This window comes from Nycticebus coucang, chromosome 16, assembly GCF_027406575.1.
Source record: "Nycticebus coucang isolate mNycCou1 chromosome 16, mNycCou1.pri, whole genome shotgun sequence".
Taxonomy (NCBI): domain Eukaryota; kingdom Metazoa; phylum Chordata; class Mammalia; order Primates; family Lorisidae; genus Nycticebus; species Nycticebus coucang.
The window spans coordinates 2,040,376-2,063,165 of NC_069795.1; the positions used below are offsets into that span (position 1 = coordinate 2,040,376).

Below are 22,790 nucleotides of genomic sequence, written 5' to 3' on the forward strand. Positions count from 1 at the left end.
GAGGGCAGCCAGCTCAGCCCTACACGCTCCCAGGTCTGTTCCTTCCACCTTGGACCCAGGCACTGATGGCTGCTGGCGACTCGCTGTGTCATGAATGTACCTGCATTATCACGGTTTCCTTCCCAAGTGGCCTGTTTCCGTCTCTAGTCCATTTCTTACCAGGCCATTTGTGTTTTTTCCTGTGGATTTAGGGCTGGGAAAGCTGTCCATCATGGGTGGTCCAAATATTTTCAACCAGGTGTTGTGACTTGTGTGAGGTACAAGATGTTAATCTATCTCCCCCATCTGGAGGCAATTGCCTTTTATAAAAGGTATTTTATTTTCTAGCTCTTATCTAAAATATCCCTTTATCTTACCAAAATTTATTCATCAAGTTCTGAGATCTCGATTTTGTACATTAATCTCCTAATGTATTCTTGCACCAGTTCCAAGATGTTTTCTCCACTTTCTTTGTAATATATTTTAATAGTTGTTAAGAAAGGCATCACTTTCTTATTTTCTAAAAATTTTTGTTATATCTTATAGGTGTTCTTTCCAATTAATTTTAGAACATTTTCCAAGTTATTTTTAAAAACTGGTGGAATTTTTATTGGAATTGAATTGAACTTTGTATAGTTAGGAGAAAATTATAATTTTTTTTTTTTTTTGTAGAGACAGAGTCTCACTTTATGGCCCTCGGTAAAGTGCCGTGGCATCACAGCTCACAGCAACCTCCAACTCCTGGGCTTAAGCGATTCTCTTGCCTCAGCCTCCCGAGTAGCTGGGACTACAGGCGCCCGCCACAACGCCCGGCTATTTTTTGGTTGCAGTTTGGCCGGGGCTGGGTTTGAACCCACCACCCTCGGTATATGGGGCCGGCGCCTTACCGACTGAGCCATAGGCGCCGCCCAAGAAATTATAATTTTAAATATTGCCCCTAGTTACATAGTCGCATATGTCAGTTTAGGGTTTGTCATTTTCTTCCATTGGTCTCCCACATTCCTATTAGAATTAACTTTTATGTATTTCATTGGGATGTCTTGCTTGTGTGAATGGGGAAAGTTTTCCTATTACATTACCTTGTTATCTAAATCTTATGTCTATATAAATTATATGTATAAATTATCTAGGCATAAAGACACAGATTTAATACCTTTGCAAATTCTTTTCTACTTCTTATGGTTTGTCAGTTGATTTTCTTGGATTTTGCCTATAGGTGAACTTATCATATAAATATAATGGAATTTAACTTTCTATTTCCAATCTGTATGACTCTTTCTGCTATTTCTTTGTCCTGTTACATTACACTGAACACCCATCTTGAATAGCCTGAATGTCGTAAGTGCTCCTGACACTCACCATTATACATGGTGCTTGCCGTGCATTGTAGGGAGATAACCTTTTATTTCCATTTTGCTATGAGTTTTCATTTACTAGAATCAAAAAGGAACATTGTGGGGAGATTCTAGAGATATGGTGGCATAGTTTTTTAATCTTCCTAAATCCCAAATAAAAATAGCCAGATGTCCATTTAGGACAAAACTTAATGACAAGACATCACCCAAAGGCCCCACATGCAAGTGGGTAGGAACCAATGGCCAGAAGCTGGTGTCTATGCAGGAGAGATCTGGGGGCACTGAGCCTCCATGGTGGCCTGAGGGCAAGGGAGCCCTGCTCCTCCTCTCCAGGGGCCTTGAACACCAGTGGCCTGCAGGAAATGTCTGATGGACTGGAACACTGGCCACCATGGACTCTTGACACTGATCCCCCTATGGCTTCCTTCCAGGGAAAAGCCCCCAAGGAGAAAGGGGAGAAAGAGCTGAGAGTGGAAACACGGTTATATAGAATGGAGAGTCCACTTCTAGTTAAGTAAGAGGAACTGGTCCTTCCCACCAACTAGAACAATTAACCAAATCCTGGAACAATGTTTTTTGGGTATTGGACATGTGGCAGCATAACATAGGTACACCAGAGGGAGGGGAACACACATGGAGCCTCACAATTGTCCTGTCTCACTGGCCACCATGTTCACAGGGAAGCCTAAGTTTCAGAGGCAGATTTGGGAGTTGGAGGAGGCCAAGGCAGCTGGTGTCCCCAGAATAGGGCACATAGAAGCACCGCACTGAGAGAGCACCAAGCATTCTGGAAGGTTCAGCCAAGCAGTGATAAGCAAGTACAATGTGAGACTGAGACCGGGGCAACCGGGAAATTAGGTGGGATAATTCCCAGGGACCAAACAGAGTCAGAAATAGCACCTGTTCTCACCTGCCAGAGTAGAAAACTCTCTTAATTCGCAGGACATTGGGTAGATTACTCAGAAAGCTATTGACACAGTAGTGAGGGGTAAAATTAGCCACAGTAACCATTAGTTGAGTCCTGCCTAACAAAACTTATATACAAGACTCAAAAGACTAATATTTCCAAGTAACTTAACTACACCCTCGGACAAAGCTCAAAAATACTCATGGAAATACCAAATATATGGCACTCAACAAGGCAAAATTTACAATGCTGAGCATCAATTTTAAAAAATCACTAGACAGGCAAAGAGGTGGGAAAATGTATCACCCATTGAGGATAAAATCAATTTAAACCCACCCAGAAATGTCACAGGTCACAGAATTAGTATCAAGGACATTGAGAGTCATAATTATATTCCTTATGTTCAAGAAGTTAGAGAAAAGATTAAGCATATTTAGATAAAGAGGAAGAGGAAATTTTCTTGTTTAAAGATACAAATAGAACATCTAGAGAGGAAAACTATAATGTCTGAGGTGAAAATCAATAGCAGAATACATACTACAGAAAAAAAATACAGTGAACTTGAAGACATGGCAATAGAAACTATCTGAAATAAAACACAGAGAAGAAAAAGAAACAGTATTAGTGAGCTGCAGGGAACTTCAAGTAACCTCATGTATGTGCAATCAGAGTCCCCAAAGAAGAAGAAAGAGAAAAAGGAACAGAAAAGGGATTCAGATTGGATAAAAAGGCAAATCCCAACTATAGTTTCTATAAGAAGTACATTTTAAAAATAATGACATAAAACAGGTTAAAAATTTTTAATAGAAAAATAAGACCTAATTAAGCCCAAAGCCAGCATAAGGTACAAAATGCTAAAGATGAAAGCAGAAATCAAGGAAGTAGAAAATAGTAAAACAATGTGATAATCAATGAGATTGAAGCTTATTCTTTGAAAAGATAAATTTGATAAACCTAGCTAACCTGGAGAAAGATAAAGAAGACAAAAATTATGAGAAATTTACTAGGTGTAGAATATAAATGTCTTAACACAATAACTAAGAAAATGCCGTGAAGGCTATGTTAACCAGTTTGATGAAAACATTTCAAATTGTATATAAAAAACCCAGCACATTGTACCCCATGATTGCATTAATGTACACAGCTATGATTTAATAAAAAAAAATCAAGAATTTTTTAAAGATTAAAAAAAATGACAAAAATTAGCACTATCAGGAAGGGAAGAAAAGGCATTACCACATACCCCACAGGCATTAAAAATAATAAAAAGGGAAGACAACAAATAATTTTATGCCCACAAATTATATAATTAAAACGAAATGGCCCTATTTCTTGAAGACACAAACTATCAAGAATGACTTAACAAAAAACACATAACCTGACATTATCTGGGAGTCTGCAGACTATCCAGTCTTGTCTTTAAAAAAGAAAAAAATAGAATAAGGGCAGAGCAAGATGGTGACCAGAAGGATTGTTGAGCTGAGCTTTCCTAGAACAACTGGGGAAAAAGAGAACTAAGGCATACCTGGTGCAGGGACCTCACCCAGGTTGTAGCTCAGGGAGCCCAATGAGGAGGTGGTGAGCTGGATACAGCATATGATCCAGAGCAGTGGAAATCTGATGAATTAGGCAAATGATTGTAACCAGCTGGAATTGATTGGCTGTCCACAGAGGCCCAGGATGGTATGAAGCCTTTTCAGAGTTTTCAGTTTTGGGGGGAAGCTGCACATTGAGTGGAAAGCTTGGAAGAGTGGGCGGACTCAAATAGTATACAGCAACCAGATTTGAATGCCAGTTGAAGTGGATTTCTCATAGGTTTGGTATAGATTTGCCATAGGAAGGCAGCCATATTGAAAAGGTCTTGGTGGCCAGAGGGCTGCCACTGTGGGAAGGTCATGAGAAGGTCTTAGCAGGGGCCTAAAGCACAGCCATCTTAATTCCACCTGCTGGGATCAGAACTCCACTCTTGGGATAGGCTGAGGAACTCCTGCACCCTATGGGAACTGGAGCCAGGGGGCTCTGAGAGACCTGCCCCTCAAGGATCCTTGTGAGCTTTAAGATCCCACCTGATCAGGGTCTGAATGCTGAAGAAATAATCAGGTAATCACCAAAGGCAACTAAATTTGGAATTAGGACCATAGAGATTGCTGGCTGTGCTCCCTGTCTCCTAGAAAAACCACAGCACCACCAGGTCTCCTGGAGACATATTGTAATATACTGTCATCAAGAGCAAGGACTTCTGTTTGAAACAAAGGAGTCAGTGAGGAAGAAAAAGGAGGCCAAGGAGGTGAACAAGAAGAAAGAACACATGAGGAGGAACCAACAGAAAAATTCAGGCAACATGAGAAACTAAAACAGGGGAACTCACCCAAGGGACCATGAGGCAGCTACTACAGAAGACTCCACCTATAAAGAATAAATTGACTTGACAGGAAGGGAATTTAAAAGATGGATGATAAAGACAATAAAAGGAATGGACGAGAAAATGGAAAGACAGAACCAAAACTTGGACAAGAGATAAGTAGAATATAGAAAAGATATGGCAGAGCTTAAGGAATTAAAGGAGAAAATCAGGGAATGTAAAGATGCAGTAGAAAGTATCAAAAATAGGTTAGAGTGTGGAGAAGAAAGAAGCTCAGAGCTAGAAGATAAAGTTTTCTAGTTAACCCAAGTAGTTAAAGAGGCAGAAAAGAAGAGAGAGAAAGCAGAACAGGCACGTAGAGAATTAGGAGACCCCATGAAGCATTCAAACAAATGAATAATAGGGATTTCTGAATGGGAAGAAGATTGTCCCAAAGGAATGGAAAGCCTACTAAAGACTATCATAAATGAAAACTTCCCCAAGTTTTACTAAAGACTCAGTATACTCCTTACAGATGGATATTGAACACCAGGTCATTTGAACTCAAACAGAGCTTCACCAAGACACACTGTAATGAACCTGTCCAAAGTCAAGATGAAAGAAAAAATTCTGCAAGCACCCAGGAGTAAGCACCAACTGACCTACAGAGGCAGAGCCGTTAGGATGACAACTGAAACCTTCCAAGCAAGAAGAAAATGGTCATCTACCATTCTCTTCATTTTCAACATCCTTAAACAAAACAATTTTCAGCCCAGAATTAAACTCTTAGAGAAATCAAATATATATATATATATTTTTGAGTCAGAGTCTCACTATGTTGCCCTTGGTAGAGTGCTGTGGTGTCACAGCTCACAGCAACCTCAAACTCATGGGCTTAAGTAATTATCTTGCCTCAGCCTCCCAAATAGCTGTGACTACAGGTGCCTGCCACCAACACCTGGCTATTTTTTGTTGCAGTTGTCATTATTGTTTAGCTGGCCTGGGCTGGGTTCAAACCTGCCAGCCTCAGTGTATTTGGCTGATGCAGTAACCACTGTGCTACAGGCACTGAGCCAAGAAATCAAATATTTTGCAGATATAAAAGCACTGAGGAAATTTGCCAAATCAGGACCACCACAATGGACCACCAGCAAAGTAAACACCCAGAAACTAAAGACCAAAGCATAGCTTCCACAATGGCACAAAGGATAAAATTATATGATGAATTTACACAAAATAAGGTGAATAGAACTCCACCACACTTATCAATTCTCTCAATAAATGTCAATGGACTGAATTCACCACTGACGAGGCACAGGCTGGCTGATAGGATAAAAAAGCACGAGCCATCCATATGCTGTCTCCAGGGGACACACCTAGCCTTGAAGGACAAATCAAGACTCAGGGTTAAGGGATGGAAAACAGTATTTCAAGCAAATGGAAATCAGAAGAAAGGAGGGATTGAAATCTTACTTTCAGATACAAGTTGATTTAAAGCACTTAAAGTTAAGAAAGACCAGATGGACACTTTATACTGGTTAAAGGAAAAATACAATAAGAAAACACTTCAATTTTAAATATTTATGCACCCAACTTAAATGCTCCCAGATTTATGAAACAGACCTTGATGGGTCTGAGCAATATGATATCCCATAACATAATAATAGTCAGGGACTTTAACACCCCTCTGATAGAACTGGACAAATCCTCTAAATAGAAACTAAACAAGATACAAAGTACTTAAATGTGACCCTAGAACAAATGAGATTAATAGATATATACAAAACACATCATCCCAAAGCTATGGAATATACATTTTTCTCATAGGCCCATGGTACATACTCCAAAATCAACTACATCCTAGGATACAAATCAAACCTCAGCAAAGTTAAAAGAATAGAAATTACACCTTGTATCTTCTCAGACCACAAGGCAATAAAGGTGGAACTCAACTCCAACAGAAACATTCATCCCCACACAAAGACTTGGAAATTAAACAACTTCATGCTGAATGATAGTTGAGTCCAGGAAGAGATAAAAGAGGAAATCATTAAATTCCTCAAGCAAAAGTACAATGAAGACACAAGTTACCAAAATCTGTGGGATACAGCAAAAGTAGTCTTAAGAGGAAAATTTATCACATTAGATGCCTACATTTAAAAAACAGAAAGAAAACATATCAACAAACTCATGAACCATCTTATGGAACTGGAAAAAGAAGAACAATCTAATTCCAAACCCAGCAGAAGTAAAGAAATAACCAAAATTAAATCAGAGATGACTGAAATTGAAAACAACAGAATCATTTGGAAAATTAATGAAACAAAAAGTTGGTTTTTCAAAAAAATGAATAACATAATAAACCTTTGGCCAGATTAACCAGAAACAGAAAAGTAAAATATCTAGTAAGCTCAATTAGAAACCATAAAGGGGAAATAACAACAGATGCCACAGAGATACAAGAGATCATCTCTACTACAAGAAACTCTATGCCCAGAAATTTGACAATGTGGAGGAAATGGATCAATACCTGAAATAACAACCTCTCCCTAGACTTAATCAGGAAGAACTAGATCTCTTGAACAGACTGATTTCAAGAACTGAGATTGAAGAAACAATAAAAAATTTCCCAACAAAAATTTCACACAAGAATTCTAGCAAACTTTCAGAGAAGAGCATACTACAGAAATAATTCCAAAAAATTAAGAAGAAGGGAATCTTTCCTAGCAATTTCTATGAAGCAAACATCACCCTGATACCAAAACCAGAAAAAGATCCAACCAAAAAGGAGAATTTCAGATGAATTTTTCTAATGAATATAGATGAAAAAATTCTCAATAAAATCCTAGCTAATAGATTACAGCTACACATTAAAAAAATCATTTTTCATGATCAAGTAGGTTTCATCCTAGGGATGCAAATCTGGTTTAACATATGCAAGTACATAAACGTAATTTACCATATCAATGGAAGCAAAAACAAAGACCAGAAGATCCTCTCAATAGATTCAGGAAAAGCATTTTATAAAATTCAGCATCTTTTTCTAATTAGAACACTTAAGAATATAGGAATAGGTGGCATGTTTCTTAGTCTCATCAAAGCCATCTATTATTATACCTATAATATTAGCTATGGGCATAATAGCTAATATTACACTGAATGGAGTAAAACTAAAAGCTTTTCCACCTAGAACTGGAACCAGACAAGATTGTCCTCTGTTGCCACTACTATTCAACATAGTGCTGGAAGTTCTAGCCAATACAATCAGTCAAGAGAGAAAATAAAGGGCACCCAAATTAGTGCAGAGGAGGTCAAACTCTCCCTCTTTGCTGACAATATGATCTTATACTTAGAGAACCCCAAAGACTCAACCACAAGACTCTTGGAAGTCATCAAAAAATATCGTAATGTCTCAGGATATAAAATCAATGTCTACAAATCAGTAGTCTTTGAATATGCCAATAACAGCCAAGACGAGAGGCTAATCCTGGACACAATTCCTTTCACAGTAGCTTCAAAAAAAAATGAAATACCTAGGAATATACATAACAAAAGAGGTGAAGGACCTCTATGTAGAAAATTATGAAAGCCTAAGAAAAGAAATAGCAGAGGATATTAACAAATGGAGGAATATACCATGCTCATAGCTGAGAAGAATCAACATTGTGAAAATGTCTATACTTCCCAAAGCAATCTACAGATTCAATGCAATCCCCATTAAAATACCATCATCTTACTTTCAAGATTTGGAAAAAATGATTCTTTGCTTTGTATGGAACCAGAAGAAACCCCATATAGCCAAGGCAATTCTTAGTAATAAAAACAACACAGGGGGTATCACCCTACTATACTTTGAGCTATACCAGAAGACCAGTGATTAAAACAGCATGGTATTGGCATAAAAATAGAGATAGTGACATTTGAACCAAATGTTGATAGAAATAGACATTATAGAAATAGAAAACCATGAGGTGATACTAACCTCTTATAGCCAACTGATCTTTAATAAACCAAACAAGAACATACACTGGGGAAAAGAATCCCTGTTCAATAAATGATGTTGGGACAAATGGATAAACACATGTAAAAGACTGAAACTGGGCCTGCACCTCTCACCATGTATAAAAATTGATTCAAGATGTATAAAAGATTTCAATCTAAGGCATGAAACAATATAAATCCTTGAAGAAAGTGTGGGGAAAACACTTGAAGTTATTGGCCTGGGGAAAGATTTTATGAAGAAGACTTATGTGGCAGTTGCAACAACAACAAAAATAAACAAATGGGACTTAATTAAACTGAAAAACTTCTGTACAGTGAAAGAAACAACAACCAAAGCAAATAGACAACCTTCAGAATGGGAAAAGATATTTGCATATTATGAATCAGACAAAAACTTCATAACAAGGATCTATAGAGAACTCAAATTAATCAACAACAACAACAAAAAAGACCCAAAAAGGGCAGTGCCTGTGGCTCAAAGGAGTAAGGGCGCTGGCCCAATATGCCAGAGGTGGTCGCTTCAAACCTGGCCCTGGAAGGGCCACAACAACAACAAATAGACCCAACAATTCCATGTATCGCTGTGTAAGAGAGATGGATCGAACCTTCTCTAAAGAACACAGACGAATGGCTAACAAACATATGAAAAAATACTCATTGTCCCCAATCCTCAGAGAAATGCAAAAAAAAAAACAACCACCCTGAGATATCACCAAACCCCTTGTGAGAATGGCCCACATCACAAAGTCCCAAAACTGCAGATGCTGGCATGGATGTGGAGAGAAGGGAACACTTTTACACTGCTGGTGGGACTGCCAACTAATATAACCTTTTTGGAAGGAAGTATGGAGAACCCTCAAAGAACTCAAATTAGACCTCCATTTGATCCTGCAATCCCATTACTAAGCATCTACCCAGAGGAAAAAAAAATCATTTTATCATAAGGACACTTGTACTAGACTGTTTATCACAGCTCAATTTACAATCACCAAAATGTGGAAACAGCCTAAATGCCCACCAACTCAGGAATGGATTAACAAGCTGTGGTCTATGTATACCATGGAATACTATTCAGCCATTAAAAAAGATGGTGACTTTGCATTTTTTGTATTAACCTGGATGGAGGTGGAACACGTTCTTCTTAGTAGAACATCACAAGAATGAAGAAGCAAGAACCCAATGTTCTCTATTCTAATATGAAGGCAGTAGATGACCTAATACAGGGTAGGAGTTAGGGGAATGAGAAAGTGGGAGAGATCGGGGGATGAGGAGTCATGGTGTATGGCTTCATTTTAAAATCAGGGGCGGTGCACAGTTATCAGAGGGACTTAATCTAACAAATGCAATCAGTGTAACCTAATTCTTTGTACCCTCAATGAATCCCAAATAATAAAAAAAGATGTATTCTTGATGAGAAAACAAAAAACAACCAAAAACTCATAACCTTAATTTTCTGTATCAATTTTTAATAGAGCTTTTAGAACAGTTTTACATTCACAGCAAAACTGAGCAAAAAGTAAAGAAAGTTCTGGTACAGACACCTTTACCCTACACCTCACAGCCCTCCCCTGTTACCCACATCCTCCCACTAGAGGGTACACTGGTTACAGTCCATGAACTACACGTCATTGTCGCTCACTCTTGGTGTCCTGTGTTTTCGGGGAACAGTCTCTCTCATGCTCCGCCTGTTTTACACCCCTCTCTCAGCCCCCAGCAACCACTGATCTTTTTACTGTCTGCATGGTTTTCCCCTTTCCAGAATGTCATATAGGTAGAGTCCTATGGTATGTTGCCTTCAGAGTGGCTTCTTCCAGTTTTTCTGTGTCTTTTCATGAATTGCTACCTTGTTTCTTTTTAGCTCTACATAATATTCTATTGTCCCAATGCACTACAATTTATTTATCCATTCACATTTTGAAGGATATCTTGGTTGCTTTCAACTGTGAGGAATTATGAATAAAGTGGCTGTAAACACTCTAGTACAGTTTTTTTTTTTTTTTGTAGACAGAACTTTTTTCTTTTTTTATTGTTGGGGATTCATTGAGGGTACAATAAGCCAGGTTACACTGATTGCAATTGTTAGGTAAAGTCCCTCTTGCAATCATGTGGACAGAACTTTTACTCATTTGGGTAAATGCCACGGACCATGTTTGCTGGATAATAAGAGTACTATTCATTTTGTAAGAAACCACCGAGCCATCTTCCCAGGCTGCACCACTTAGCGTTCTTTCTGACAGTGAGTGAGAGTTCCTGTTGCTCCACAGCCTCGCCAGCATCTGGTGTTGTCAGTGTTTGGGATTTTGGCCATTCTTACATCAGTAGCTCATCATTATTTTAATTGCAATTCTCTAATGATGTATGATGTTGAGTATCTTTTCTGGTGCTTCTTTGCCAACTGTATGTCTCCAGTGAAATGTCTGTTGCTCATTTTAAAATCAGGTTCATTTTCTTATTGTTGAATTTTACGAGTTCATTTTATATTTTGGATAACAGTCTTAATCAGATATATCTTTTGCAAATATTTTCTCCCAGTCTGTGCTTTGTCTTCTCTTTATTTTGATTTCCTGTATCGATTTTAAATCATTGCAGTAAGAAACCTCCATGCCCAGATTGCCTGCTGGTAAATTCTATCAGAACATTTCAAGAAGAAGAAAATGACAATTCTATGCAATATCTTCCATAAAATAGAACTCAGCATTGGTATGATATCCAAAAACAGATGAAAGATGTAACATAAAAAGAAAACTATATACCAATATCCATGGAAAATATAAACACAAACATCCTCAACAAATATTAGCAAGTGAAATATATTAACGCACAAAAAGTCTAATATGCTGCACGCACCAGGTTGGGCTCACCCCAGAAACGCAAGCCTAGCTCAGCAAGCAAAAATGACTGCAATTCACCATATTAACGGGAAAGAAGACAAACAACATAACCTCAGTAGATGCAGGGGGAAAATTACAAAATTCAACATCAATCCACAATTTTTTAACAAGCTTTCAATGAACTAGGAATAGACAAAAGTTCACTTTTTAACCCAGCAAGGGGCATTTATGTACGACCAGCACCATACTGCATGGTAAAGGGTTTAACGGTTTTCCTCAAGGAGAGGGGTGTGACATAGACGTTCTCCCTCACTGCTCCTTCCAACATCACACTAAACCTCCTCCTGGTGCAGCAAGGTAAGAAAAAGAAATAAACACCTTATGTATTGGAAAGGAAGAAATAACATCGCCTGTGTTCACAGAGGACATGACAGTCCACATGCAAAACCTTCAGGAAGCTACAAAAAGACTCTAAGAATTGTAAGAGTCTAGCAATTTGGAAGGACTCAACTTAAAGTAATAAAAGTAATAAAAATCATTTACATATCTTAGCAATAAACACTTGAGACTCAAAAATTTTATTTAAGAGCAAGGGAATAAAAGTGAAAATTTAGGTATAATCTAACAGAATATGTGCCTAATAAAAACTATAAAAATACTGATGAGCAAAATCAAGAAAGACAGAAATGCATGGCGATGTATACCATGTACATCGTATTCACGGGTGGAGTATTCAACATCGTTACGATGTCAGTTACCCCAAACTAATCTGTGGATTCAAGGTAATCCCAATCAAAATGCCAGCATGAACTTTTGTCGATATTAACACGTTGATTCTAAAATTTATTTGGCAAAGCAAATGAACTAAAATAGCCAAAACAATTTGAAAAAGAATAATAAAGTGGAGTATTCATATCATGAGATTTCAAGATTTACTATAAAGCTGCAGTAATTAAGACAATGTGGTGTAGGCAGAGAGACACACAGATCAGTGAGAGGCAACAGAGACCTGGAGCCGTACAAGAAAGGCAACTGATTTCTGACAAAAGGGCACAGTGAAACAATTGGATGTCTGCATGCAAAAAAAAAAAAAAAAGGCCACCCTTGACCAATGACTCATACTTAATGCAACAGTTAAAGCAAAATCGATCATAGATCTAAGTGTCAAATGTAAAAATGTTTGACTTTCAGAAAAAAAAAAAAAATAGGAGAAAATCTCAATGACCTTATGTTAGGCAAAGAGTTCTTAGATTCAGGCTCAGTGTCTGTAGCTCAAGCGGCTAAGGCGCCAGCCACGTACACCAGAGCTGGCGGGTTCGAATCCAGCCTGGGCCTGCCAAACAACAATGACAACTACAACTGAAAAATGGCCAGATGTTGTGGCAGGCACATGGGGTCCCAGCTACTTGGGAGGTGGAGGCAGGAGGATCCCTTAAGCCAGGAGTTGGAGGTTGCTGTGAGCTGTGATGCCACAGGACTCTACCCACGGCAACAACTTGAGGCTCTGTCTCAAAAAAAAAAAAAAAAAAAAGAATTCTTGGGCAGTGCCTGTGGCTCAGTGAGTAGGGCACCAGCCTCATATGCCGAGGGTGGGGGTTCAAGCCCAGCCCCGGCCAAACTGCAACAAAAAAATAGCCGGGCGTTGTGGCGGGCGCCTGTAGTCCCAGCTGCTCAGGAGGCTGAGGCAAGAGAATCATGTAAGCCCAAGAGCTGGAGGTTGCTGTGAGCCGTGTGACGCCACGGCACTCTACCGAGGGCAGTAAAGTGAGACTCTGTCTCTACAAAAAAAAAAAAAAAAAGAGTTCTTAGATTCGATACAAAAAGCATAATCTACAAAAGAAAATATTTGATATATAGGACATTATCAATATTAAACTTTTTTGCTCTTCAAAAGATGCTGTTGATAGAAGGAAAACAAAGCATGGCCTAGTGGGAAATAGCTGCAAATTACACACCTGACCAAAGTGCTTATATCGAAAAATGTGTAAAGAACTCTCAAAATTCCATATCTGAAAACCTAATTAAAAGGGGGGGAGGCTAATGATTTGAAAAAATATTTTACCCCCAAAGATGCATGGATGGCATAATAAGCACATAAAAAGATGCTCAATATCATTAGTCATTAGGGAAATGCAAATCAAAGCCGTGATGAGATGCCCTATGTGCCTGTTAGGGTAAAATTAAAAAGGCTGATCACGCCAAGTGTTGGCAAGGATGGAACTCTCGTACACTGGTGGTGGAAACGTAAGCTGCTTAACCACTCTGGAAAACAGTCTGCCAAATAAGCACGTTAAATATCTCCAACACATTTTCAATCACCACAGCAACACAAATTAAAATTATGGTAAGATACCACAGCACACAGCGTTAGGATGGTTGAACTTTTTTAACTGGCAGCATCAGGGCTGGCAAGGGTGCATAGCTGCCAGGACTCTGGCCCGTGGAAGTGCAGAACTTTGGAAAACAATTTGGCCCTGTCCTACAATGTTAAACACACTGACCATTTGACCCAGCAATTCTACTCCTCGATAATTACTCTAGAAAAATGAAAATCCATTATTATGCAAAAACTGCACAATGTTTGTGGAAGCTTTTCTCATAATCATCAAAAACAGGATAAGATCCAAATGTCCCTTAGCCGATGAATGGATGAAGAAACCGTGGTTTCTGGTTATCAAACCTTTGTCAGAAGCATAACCTGCAAATACCCTCTCCCATTCTGAGGGCTGTCTGCTTGCTTTACTTACTGTGTTCTTGGCTGTGCCGAAGCTTTTTAGTTTGATCAGATCCCAGTAAAGTATTTTTGGTGTGGCTTCAATTGCCCAGGGGTCCTCCTCATAAAGTATTCTCCCAGGCCAATTTCTTCAAGTGTTTCTCCTGCACTCTCTCCAAGAATCTTTATAGTTTCATATCTTAAGTTTAAATCTTTTATCCACTGACCGTCATTTTTGTTAATGGTGAAAGGTGTGGGTCCAGTTTCAGTCTTCTACAAGTTACTAGCCAGTTCACCCAGCACCATTTGTTAAATAGGGAATCTTTCCCCCAATTTATATTTTTGATAGACTTATCAAAGATCAAATGATGATAAGTGTCTAGATTCATCTCTGGGTTCTCTCTTCTGTTCCATACATCTACCATGTACCATGTTATTTTGATCAAACTTATTAATAAGAAAAGAACAAGTAATCCCATTTCATTGTGGGCAAGGGACTTGAACAGAAGCTTTTCTGAAGAAGACAGACACATGAAAAAATGCTCATCATCTTTAATCATCAGAGAAATGCAAATCAAAACCACTTCGCGATATCATCTAACTCCAGTAAGAGTAGCCCACATCACAAAATCCCAAACTACAGATGTTGGTGTGGATGTGGAGAAAAGGGAACACTTCTGCACTGCCTGTGGGAATGCAAACTAGTATGTTCCTTCTGGCAAGAAGTTTGGAGAATACCCAGGGACCTAAAAGTAGACCTGCCATTCAATCCTGGATTCCTTCTACTAGGTGTTTATCCAAAAGGCCAAATGTCACTTTACAACAAAAATATTTGCTCCAGATTGTTCATTGCAGCTCAATTCATAATAGCCAAGTCATGGAAGAAGCCCAAGTGCCCACCGACCCATGAATGGATTAATAAATTGTGGTATGTGTACACCATGGAATATTATGCAGTCTTTAAAAAAGATGGAGATTTTACCTCTTTCATGTTTACATAGATGGAACTGGAACATATTCTTCTTAGTAAAGTATCTCAAGAATGGAAGAAAAAGTATCCAATGTACTCAGTACTTTTATGAAATTAATTTATAATCATTCATACTTTCATATGAAAGTTAAATCTATAGCCCAGGATGAAAGAGGGGAGAGGAGGGGGATGGGAGGGGCGGGGGGCGGTTTGATGGAAGGAGGGTAAATGATGGGACCTCACCTATGGTGCATATTGCAACGGTACATGTCAAATCTATTAAGCATAGAGTATAAATATCTTAACACAATAATTAAGTAAATGAGGTGAAGGCTGTATTAACTAGTTTGATGTAAGCATTCCAAATTGTATTTAAAATCAGCACCTTGTATCCCATAAATGCATTAATGTGCACATGATCTACGTCAGTGGTTCTCAACCCGCTTAATGCCGTGACCCTTTAATACAGTTCCTCATGTGGTGACCCTCAACTATACAATTATTTTTGTTGTGACTTCATAAATGTAATTTTGCTACTGTTATGAATCGTAATATAAATATCAAATATGCAGGATGGTCTTAGGCGACCCCTGGGAAAGGGTCGTTCGACCCCCAAAGGTGTTGCGACCCACAGGTTGAGAACCACTGATCTATGTGTTTATGACTTAATAAAAAAAAAGAAAGTAAACATTCAAAGAAATTAAGACAAAAAAAAAAGAAAGAAAGAAACCGCGGTACATCATACAGTGGAATACTCCTGAGCAATTCAAAGAGATAAACTATTGATATACAGCAACTAGGACACATCCCAAACGCTTCTTGCTGAGAGAAAGAATCCAGACCCACAAGGCAACATACAATATAGGATCCGTCCGGTGTTCAAGTGATCTGACCTTCTACAGAAGACATGAAGGAGGGTGCGGCTGCCCACAGCGAGTCAACAATGTGGAAATGTCGAAGATGCTGGAATGCCTCTGCACGGCCCTGTGGGGTAGGGGAGGACTGTGTGCATTTATCAAAAAGGACAGAGTTGCATGTCTCGGAGAGTGAGTTAAGTGAGGAGACGGGGCAGGGGAAGGATTATTTCTGAAGTCACTGGGTTCCGTGTGGTGAAGCTGAGCAGGTGAGCGTCCTCTCCCTGAGGAAGGTGACAGCTCTGCTTCACTGTTCTCTTCTATTCTGCCTCCTTTCACATCTACTTTTGGCTCAGCGGACCCCATGCTCCCAAGATGTTTTCAAAGTTGTGTTGTCTGAACGTCTTTCTCTTCCCTTACACCAGGTAGATGATTCCCTTACACCAGTCCTTCTTCTAACTCTTTCCTCAGATTTGGTTCAATTGTCCCTGGGTAACCAGATTCAGATTCTCAAAGCTGAGTTAGGTGCCGGCCTCTCTGGAAGCTTTTAGGGGTTTTCTTTGTTTGGTGTCACAGATTTCACCAGCCTGTCCACACGTGCACCGTTCTCCATTCAATTTGGCTCGCATTTGGTCAAAATTTCAGGTCTGAAGTCTCATGTTTCCCTTCAGCTCTGGAAAATTTTCCTCTCTCTCCCTTTTGCTGCTCTCCTTCTGGAAATTCTATATGATGAACGTTAAGGTTCTGGAATAATCATGTCTTCCTAAGTTTTCTTTCATGTAAACCATCCCTGTCACTCTGGCTATGTGGGGGACACCTTACCACCTCTCTCCCCAACAGCACCTTCTGTCTTCTGCGAGGCCATCCTGCTGCTCAGCCATCCCCAATCTAGGGGGCACATCCACAGTGCTCTGCAGCCAAGCGGCCTCACCAGAGGAGCCTCGCCTGCCCTGGCTTCCCTGCCATGCTGCCCAGATGCAGAGACTCAGGGATGCCGGTCTCCCCCTGCAGCAGCACAAGGACACCTGGAAAGCAGCGCTCAGCAGGCAAGGACGTGCTGGCAGGGCCCCTCCAGACCCGTCTCCTGAAATATTTGCCCAGGGGACAAAACACAGGTCAGGGCATCCACCCAGCCCTCACTCATGACCACACATCACACAGCAGAGCAAACTCTTCTGTGTAAATAAACGAGAATTAATAAGGGCTTCCAGCCCAGCTCAAACACCAACAAGGAAACGGGAGGCGTGGGGGGCCTCCAACTAGAGAAACACCCCTCCCACTCACCGGATATAAAAGCCCCATGCCTGGAGTACCTCACTCACACTCTCACTCACGCTCACACAACTCATACACCTCCCCAGCTCAACCCCAGCATGGCCGCGTCCACCATGTCTGTCTGCTCCAGCAACCTGAGCTATGGCAGCCGGGTCTGCCAGCCTGGTTCCTGTGACTCCTGGAGTGACTCCTGTCAGGTGGATGACTGCCCAGAGAGCTGCTGTGAGCCCTCCTGTTGCACCTCCAGCTGCTGCGCCCCAACCCCCTGCTTGACCCTGGTCTGCAGCCCAGTGAGCTGTGTGTCCAGCGCCTGCCAACCAGTCTGCACCAGCTCCTGCACACCCTCCTGCTGCCAGCAGTCTAGCTGCCAGCCGGCTTGCTGCACCCCCTCCCCCTGCCAGCAGGCCTGTTGTGTCCCTGTGAGCTGCAAGCCCGTCTGCTGTGTGCCCGTCTGCCCTGGGGATTCCTCTTCATGCTGCCAGCAGTCTAGCTGCCAGCCAGCTTGCTGTGCCTCCAGCTGCTGTGCCCCAGCACCCTGCCTGACCCTGGTCTGCAGCCCAGTGAGCTGTGTGTCCAGCCCCTGCCAAACAGTCTGCACCAGCTCCTGCACACCCTCCTGCTGCCAGCAGTCTAGCTGTACCTCGTCCCCCTGCCAGCAGGCCTGCTGTGTCCCCGTGAGCTGCAAGCCTGTGTGCTGTGTTCCCGTCTGCTCTGGGGATTCCTCTTCATGCTGCCAGCAATCTAGCTGCCAGCCAGCTTGCTGCACCTCCTCCCCCTGCAATCAGGCCTGCTGTGTGCCCGTCTGCTCTGGGGATTCCTCTTCATTCCGCCAGCAGTCTAGCTGCCAGCCAGCTTGCTGTACCTCCTCCCCCTGCAATCAGGCCTGCTGTGTGCCCGTCTGCTCTGGGGATTCCTCTTCATGCTGCCAGCAGTCTAGCTGCCAGCCAGCTTGCTGCACCTCCTCCCCCTGCAATCAGGCCTGCTGTGTGCCCGTCTGCTCTGGGGATTCCTCTTCATGCTGCCAGCAGTCTAGCTGCCAGCCAGCTTGCTGCACCTCCTCCCCCTGCAATCAGGCCTGCTGTGTGCCCGTCTGCTCTGGGGATTCCTCTTCATGCTGCCAGCAGTCTAGCTGCCAGCCAGCTTGCTGCACCTCCTCCCCCTGCAATCAGGCCTGCTGTGTGCCTGTCTGCTCTGGGGATTCCTCTTCATGCTGCCAGCAGTCTAGCTGCCAGCCGGCTGGCTGCACCTCCTCCCCCTGCAAGCAGGCCTGCTGTAAGCCCTCCTCCTGCATGTCCTTGCTCTGCCGCCCTGTGTGCAGGCCCGCCTGCTGTGCCCCCACCTCCTCCTTACAGACAAGCTGTCCCCGCCCAGCCTCTTGTGTGTCCCTCCTCTGCCGTCCTGCCTGCTCCCGTCCAGCCTCCTGTGTGTCACTCTTCTGTCGCCCCACCTACCCCCGCCCAGTTTGCTGCAGCCTCTCCTTGGGCCAGAGGTCCAGTTGCTAATGGGCACATCTCCGAGGCCAGCAGGGTCAGGTCCCCCTGTCTATGGCTGTGCCTCTCACAACATCCTCTGTCCAGTCCTGGCCTGGGTAGCGGGCTGCCCCTACCTGGAGAGGAGTCCCCTATGTCCCCACTGCTGCCCTGACCTCATGCTTCTCCCTCTCAGTGTCTCTGCTCCACGTGGCCTCAACGAACCTGTCAGCACGTCCTTGGCTGCCCAATAAACTTACTGTGAGCACCTGCTTCTCTTCTATGACACTTGTGGTGGGGGCAGGGTTATAGCAGGAGCCAAACATTGGCCTCCTCTTGTCACAAATATTTTTAGAAAGGAGTGACTTGACCCAGAAATCTCGGGGCATCACTTCTCAGCCTTTTGGCTAAGATCGAGTGCCAAAATCACAGGTAGCATCTTCTCTTCTGTGGTCACAGCCTTGCACCACCGCCTGGGAGGCGCAGTCCCCACCCTTCCCTGCCCTGTACCTCCTCATGTGCCCTGGATGTGAGCATGGGGTGGGGGTGGAGAGTCTCTGCTCTGCGGAGCTCCTGGCTGTGTGGACTGGCTCTCTCCTTCCCTAGCTGACTCCCCCGTCCCCTGGGTGGGCTCCCTAATTTTTCTGGCCATTGCTGAAAGGTGTTTGTTTCTACTTTGCTATTTGTTGGCACAAAGCCTCACAGCCACTCTCTGAAAGTGCCCAAGTGGGAATGTCCCCTCTTGTGGAAGGTAAATTCAAGTGGCTACTTCCCACCCTTTGGTTAAAGGGGTGGGGCATCACCTCTGCTCCCAGAATTGCCACGGGCATGTGACTCAAACTGGGACAAGTGGGGTTTGCTAAATTGGACATGAAAATAAATGTGCAAACTACGGGAGGCTTTGATTTCTTGAGGAAAATGGTTGCATAGAATTTGGCTTCCAGTTTGACTTGGGCAAAGACTTCCTAAAATATAAATATATACTTATGTGTCTGTATAACACACACACAACAGTGACACGTTCTGAGGAATGCTCCACCAGTCAGCTCTGTCTCCATGCAGACGTCACATAGCCAGGGGCAGAGCCCACCACACACCTAGGCTACACGTTAATCTTCCACTCGGGGGCCACAAACCCGCCCAGAAGGTGACCGCACTGAACACACAGGTAAGTGTGACACAGTAACAATTTGTGCAGCTATGCACAGAAAAGGCACAGAGAACATACAGTAATATGGCCTATGGGCGGGTGGTCTGTCATTGACCCAAAATGCCGCTCAGGTTTAATCACTTTCAATTCCTTACCCTTAATTGGGTTAGGCTGGGAATTAATGGAATCTAAATTGCAAATAAGTATAAATCAAGTATTCCTTTTTCACATAACTTGAACTGGAAAAAACTTCGAGGTCTCTGGGACGCTGTGTTTGTATTTATTTTTGGTTTTAATAAAGTATGGTAAAACACACATAGCATAAAATTTACCATCCAACCCATTTCTGAGTGCCCAGTCCGGGGCATGGAGGACTCGCTGTGCAGTGTCCAGCTGGCCTGCTCCAGGACACTCCCATCTTCTCCACTGTAGCCCTCAGCCCGAGCCCTCCAGTCTATTTCTGTCTCTCTCAATCTGACCGCTCAAGACCTCAGGCAAGCGGAGTCACGGATTCATCTTCTTGTGTCTACCCTATTTCACTCAGCACGTGTCCTCAGGGTGTGTTCGTGTGGTGGCCTGAGCCAGACACGCCTTCCTCTCCAGGCCGAGAGGTGCTCCTCCGGGCCTGGCTACGCCTGTCCATCCAGCATCCACTAACGCTGCTGGCGCTGCTCCTCCCTTGGCTGGAGGAGCGAGCCTCCGCAAGCGTGGGTGCAAATCTCTCTTCCCATCTATGCAGACTTGACCCAGAAGTGGAATTTCTGGATCATTTGTTAACTCTGTTTAATTTTTTGACGAACTGGCATCCTGTTTTCTACAGTTGCTGTATAATTAATTTTACCCTCCACCATCAGTGCACAGAGCTCCAGTTTCTCCACATCCTCTCCCACACGTTCCTTTCTGTTTGAGGCTAGTAGCAACCTAATGCGTGGCAGGGTCCCCTGGGTTATACCACTGCTCAGCCCTTCCCGCCCCGCCCCCACAACGAGCTCCGCCCACGTCGACCCCGCCCCCACCGATAGCCCATCCCACCACCTACGCAGCCTCCTCAAACACCGGGCCTATCCCGACTACTAGCACAGTCCCCTCACGTGCCCAGACTCTTCGCCACCCTACCTCCTCCTCTGTTAGCTTCTCCCCTCTGGCCCTCACCCATCATCCACCCCCGGCCCCGGCCCCGCCCCGCTCCCGGCCACAGGCTCCAGTACTCACCCATCAGGCCACACTCCCCCCACCCGCCCAGGGCTCCTCCAGCCTTCACTCTTGAGCCCCATCCCCACCCAGGCCCCCTCCTCAGCCTTCACCATCAGCCCCGCCCCGGCCCCGCCCCTCTAGCCCTCACCATCAGCCCCGCCCCTCCAGTCTTCACCATCAGCCCCCCTCCAGTCTTCACCATCAGCCCCGCCCCTGCCCCGCCCCCAACCATCACCAGCAGCCCCGCCCCTCCAGTCCTCACCATCAGCCCCGCCCCTCCAGCCCTCACCAGCAGCCCCGCCCCTCCAGTCTTCACCATCAGCCCCCCTCCAGTCTTCACCATCAGCCCCGCCCCTGCCCCGCCCCAACCCTCACCAGCAGCCCCGCCCCTCCAGCCCTCACCATCAGCCCCGCCCCTGCCCCGCCCCCAACCCTCACCAGCAGCCCCGCCCCTCCAGTCCTCACCATCAGCCCCCCGCCCCTCCAGCCCTCACCATCAGCCCCGCCCCTGCCCCGCCCCCAACCCTCACCAGCAGCCCCGCCCCTCCAGTCCTCACCATCAGCCCCCCGCCCCCTCCAGCCCTCACCATCAGCCCCGCCCCTGCCCCGCTCCCAACCCTCACCAGCAGCCCCGCCCCTCCAGTCCTCACCATAAGCCCTCCACGCCCCTCCAACCCTCACCATCAGCCCCGCCCCGACCCCGCCATCAGCCCCGCCCTCTCCGCAGAGGAACGAGTACCTGCTCTCGGTGCTGGCGGAGGAGAGCAACGCGCTGCTGCTCGGCCTGCGCTACTCGCCTGCCCAGCTGCACTTCCTGTTCCTCAGCGAGGACGCTACCGGCGCCTGGCAGACCCGCGTGTCCTTCCGCAGTCCCGCCCTGGTGGACAGCCAGTGGCACACGCTGGTTCTGGCCGTGTCAGAAGACTCATTTTCCCTCACCACGGACTGCGGCCTCCCGGTGGACATGTAGGTACTTGACGCGGACGGCGGCTGCACGTGCGCTGGGCTGGGGGGGCTGGTCGGGTGTCGAGAGAGCCCACGGGCAGCGCTGGATGCCATTCCCGCCCTCTGAAGGGCCACAGTGTCCCCAGAGAAAGAGGGACCGGCCACCTGTCACTGTCAGCCAACATGCAGAGATGAGGACAGGACCAAACTTTGTCGGAAGGCCGGGATTCTGGAGAAGAGTGAGAGTAGCCTCTCCTAGACTGTTCTGCCTTTCTATTTTCATATTACACTTTTTACATAAAAGTTCAAACCCCTATTCCAAGTAATAATCAGCATAATTCAGTGACAATCTGTTACAGTTTCCAGTTCAAAAGTTAATTCCTAAATCAATCTTCTTAAAGCAAAGACCACAATAACCCTTATTTTAAATAATAATCAGCACAACAGTAACAACCTATTACAACATTTCTGATTCAAAAGTTAATTTCTAAACTATTCAACGTGGGCCTCTTTAGGGTGGGAACTAAATTTACAAACCAATAAGAATGGGAGCCAGGAGGTGAAGAGCAGCTGTGTCGTGTCCACCCCAGCCTGACAGACAACATCTTATTTTCACTATATGTACTTTCAACAGTGGGCTGGGGGCAAGGGATGGGGCCTGGCTGAGGGCTGGAGTGCACACTGGACAGAGGGACAGGTGAGTGGGCCCCTGGGATCTGGGCTGGAGGAGACGTCCAAACCAGTGGTTAATGGGCTCTTCAGGGACCAGCAAGTGTGAAACTGCAAGTTTTAACTCAGATTTTGT

General features: G+C 44.1%; 2 protein-coding genes across 2 annotated transcripts in view; both read left to right on the forward strand.

Moving 5' to 3' along the window:
• The first annotated feature begins 17,325 nt into the window (after positions 1-17,325).
• LOC128567254 (keratin-associated protein 10-2-like) lies at positions 17,326-18,729 on the forward strand. Its single transcript, XM_053564363.1, has 3 exons — positions 17,326-17,736; positions 17,857-18,027; positions 18,064-18,729. The coding sequence occupies exons 1-3, from the start codon at positions 17,326-17,328 to the stop codon at positions 18,727-18,729; spliced, it is 1,248 nt and encodes a 415-aa protein (XP_053420338.1).
• A 1,483-nt stretch (positions 18,730-20,212) lies between these two features.
• The window catches only part of TSPEAR (thrombospondin type laminin G domain and EAR repeats), a 31,103-nt gene continuing 28,525 nt past the window's right edge, over positions 20,213-22,790 (forward strand). Inside the window, exons 1-5 of the mRNA XM_053565778.1 lie at positions 20,213-20,274; positions 20,391-20,553; positions 21,157-21,497; positions 21,541-21,682; positions 21,768-22,006. Coding sequence (XP_053421753.1) covers positions 20,213-20,274; positions 20,391-20,553; positions 21,157-21,497; positions 21,541-21,682; positions 21,768-22,006 — 947 coding nt within the window. The remainder of the gene's footprint in view (positions 20,275-20,390; positions 20,554-21,156; positions 21,498-21,540; positions 21,683-21,767; positions 22,007-22,790) is intronic.

Bases quoted from the DNA above. Each gene is read 5' to 3' on its own strand.
- LOC128567254 (XM_053564363.1), top strand. From the start codon at position 17,326: ATGGCCGCGTCCACCATGTCTGTCTGCTCCAGCAACCTGAGCTATGGC. The intron at 17,737-17,856 runs GCCTCCAGCTGC...TGCTGCCAGCAG, and splicing joins GCTGCCAGCCAGCTTGCTGT to TCTAGCTGTACCTCGTCCCC. The intron at 18,028-18,063 runs GTCTGCTCTGGG...TTCCGCCAGCAG, and splicing joins ATCAGGCCTGCTGTGTGCCC to TCTAGCTGCCAGCCAGCTTG.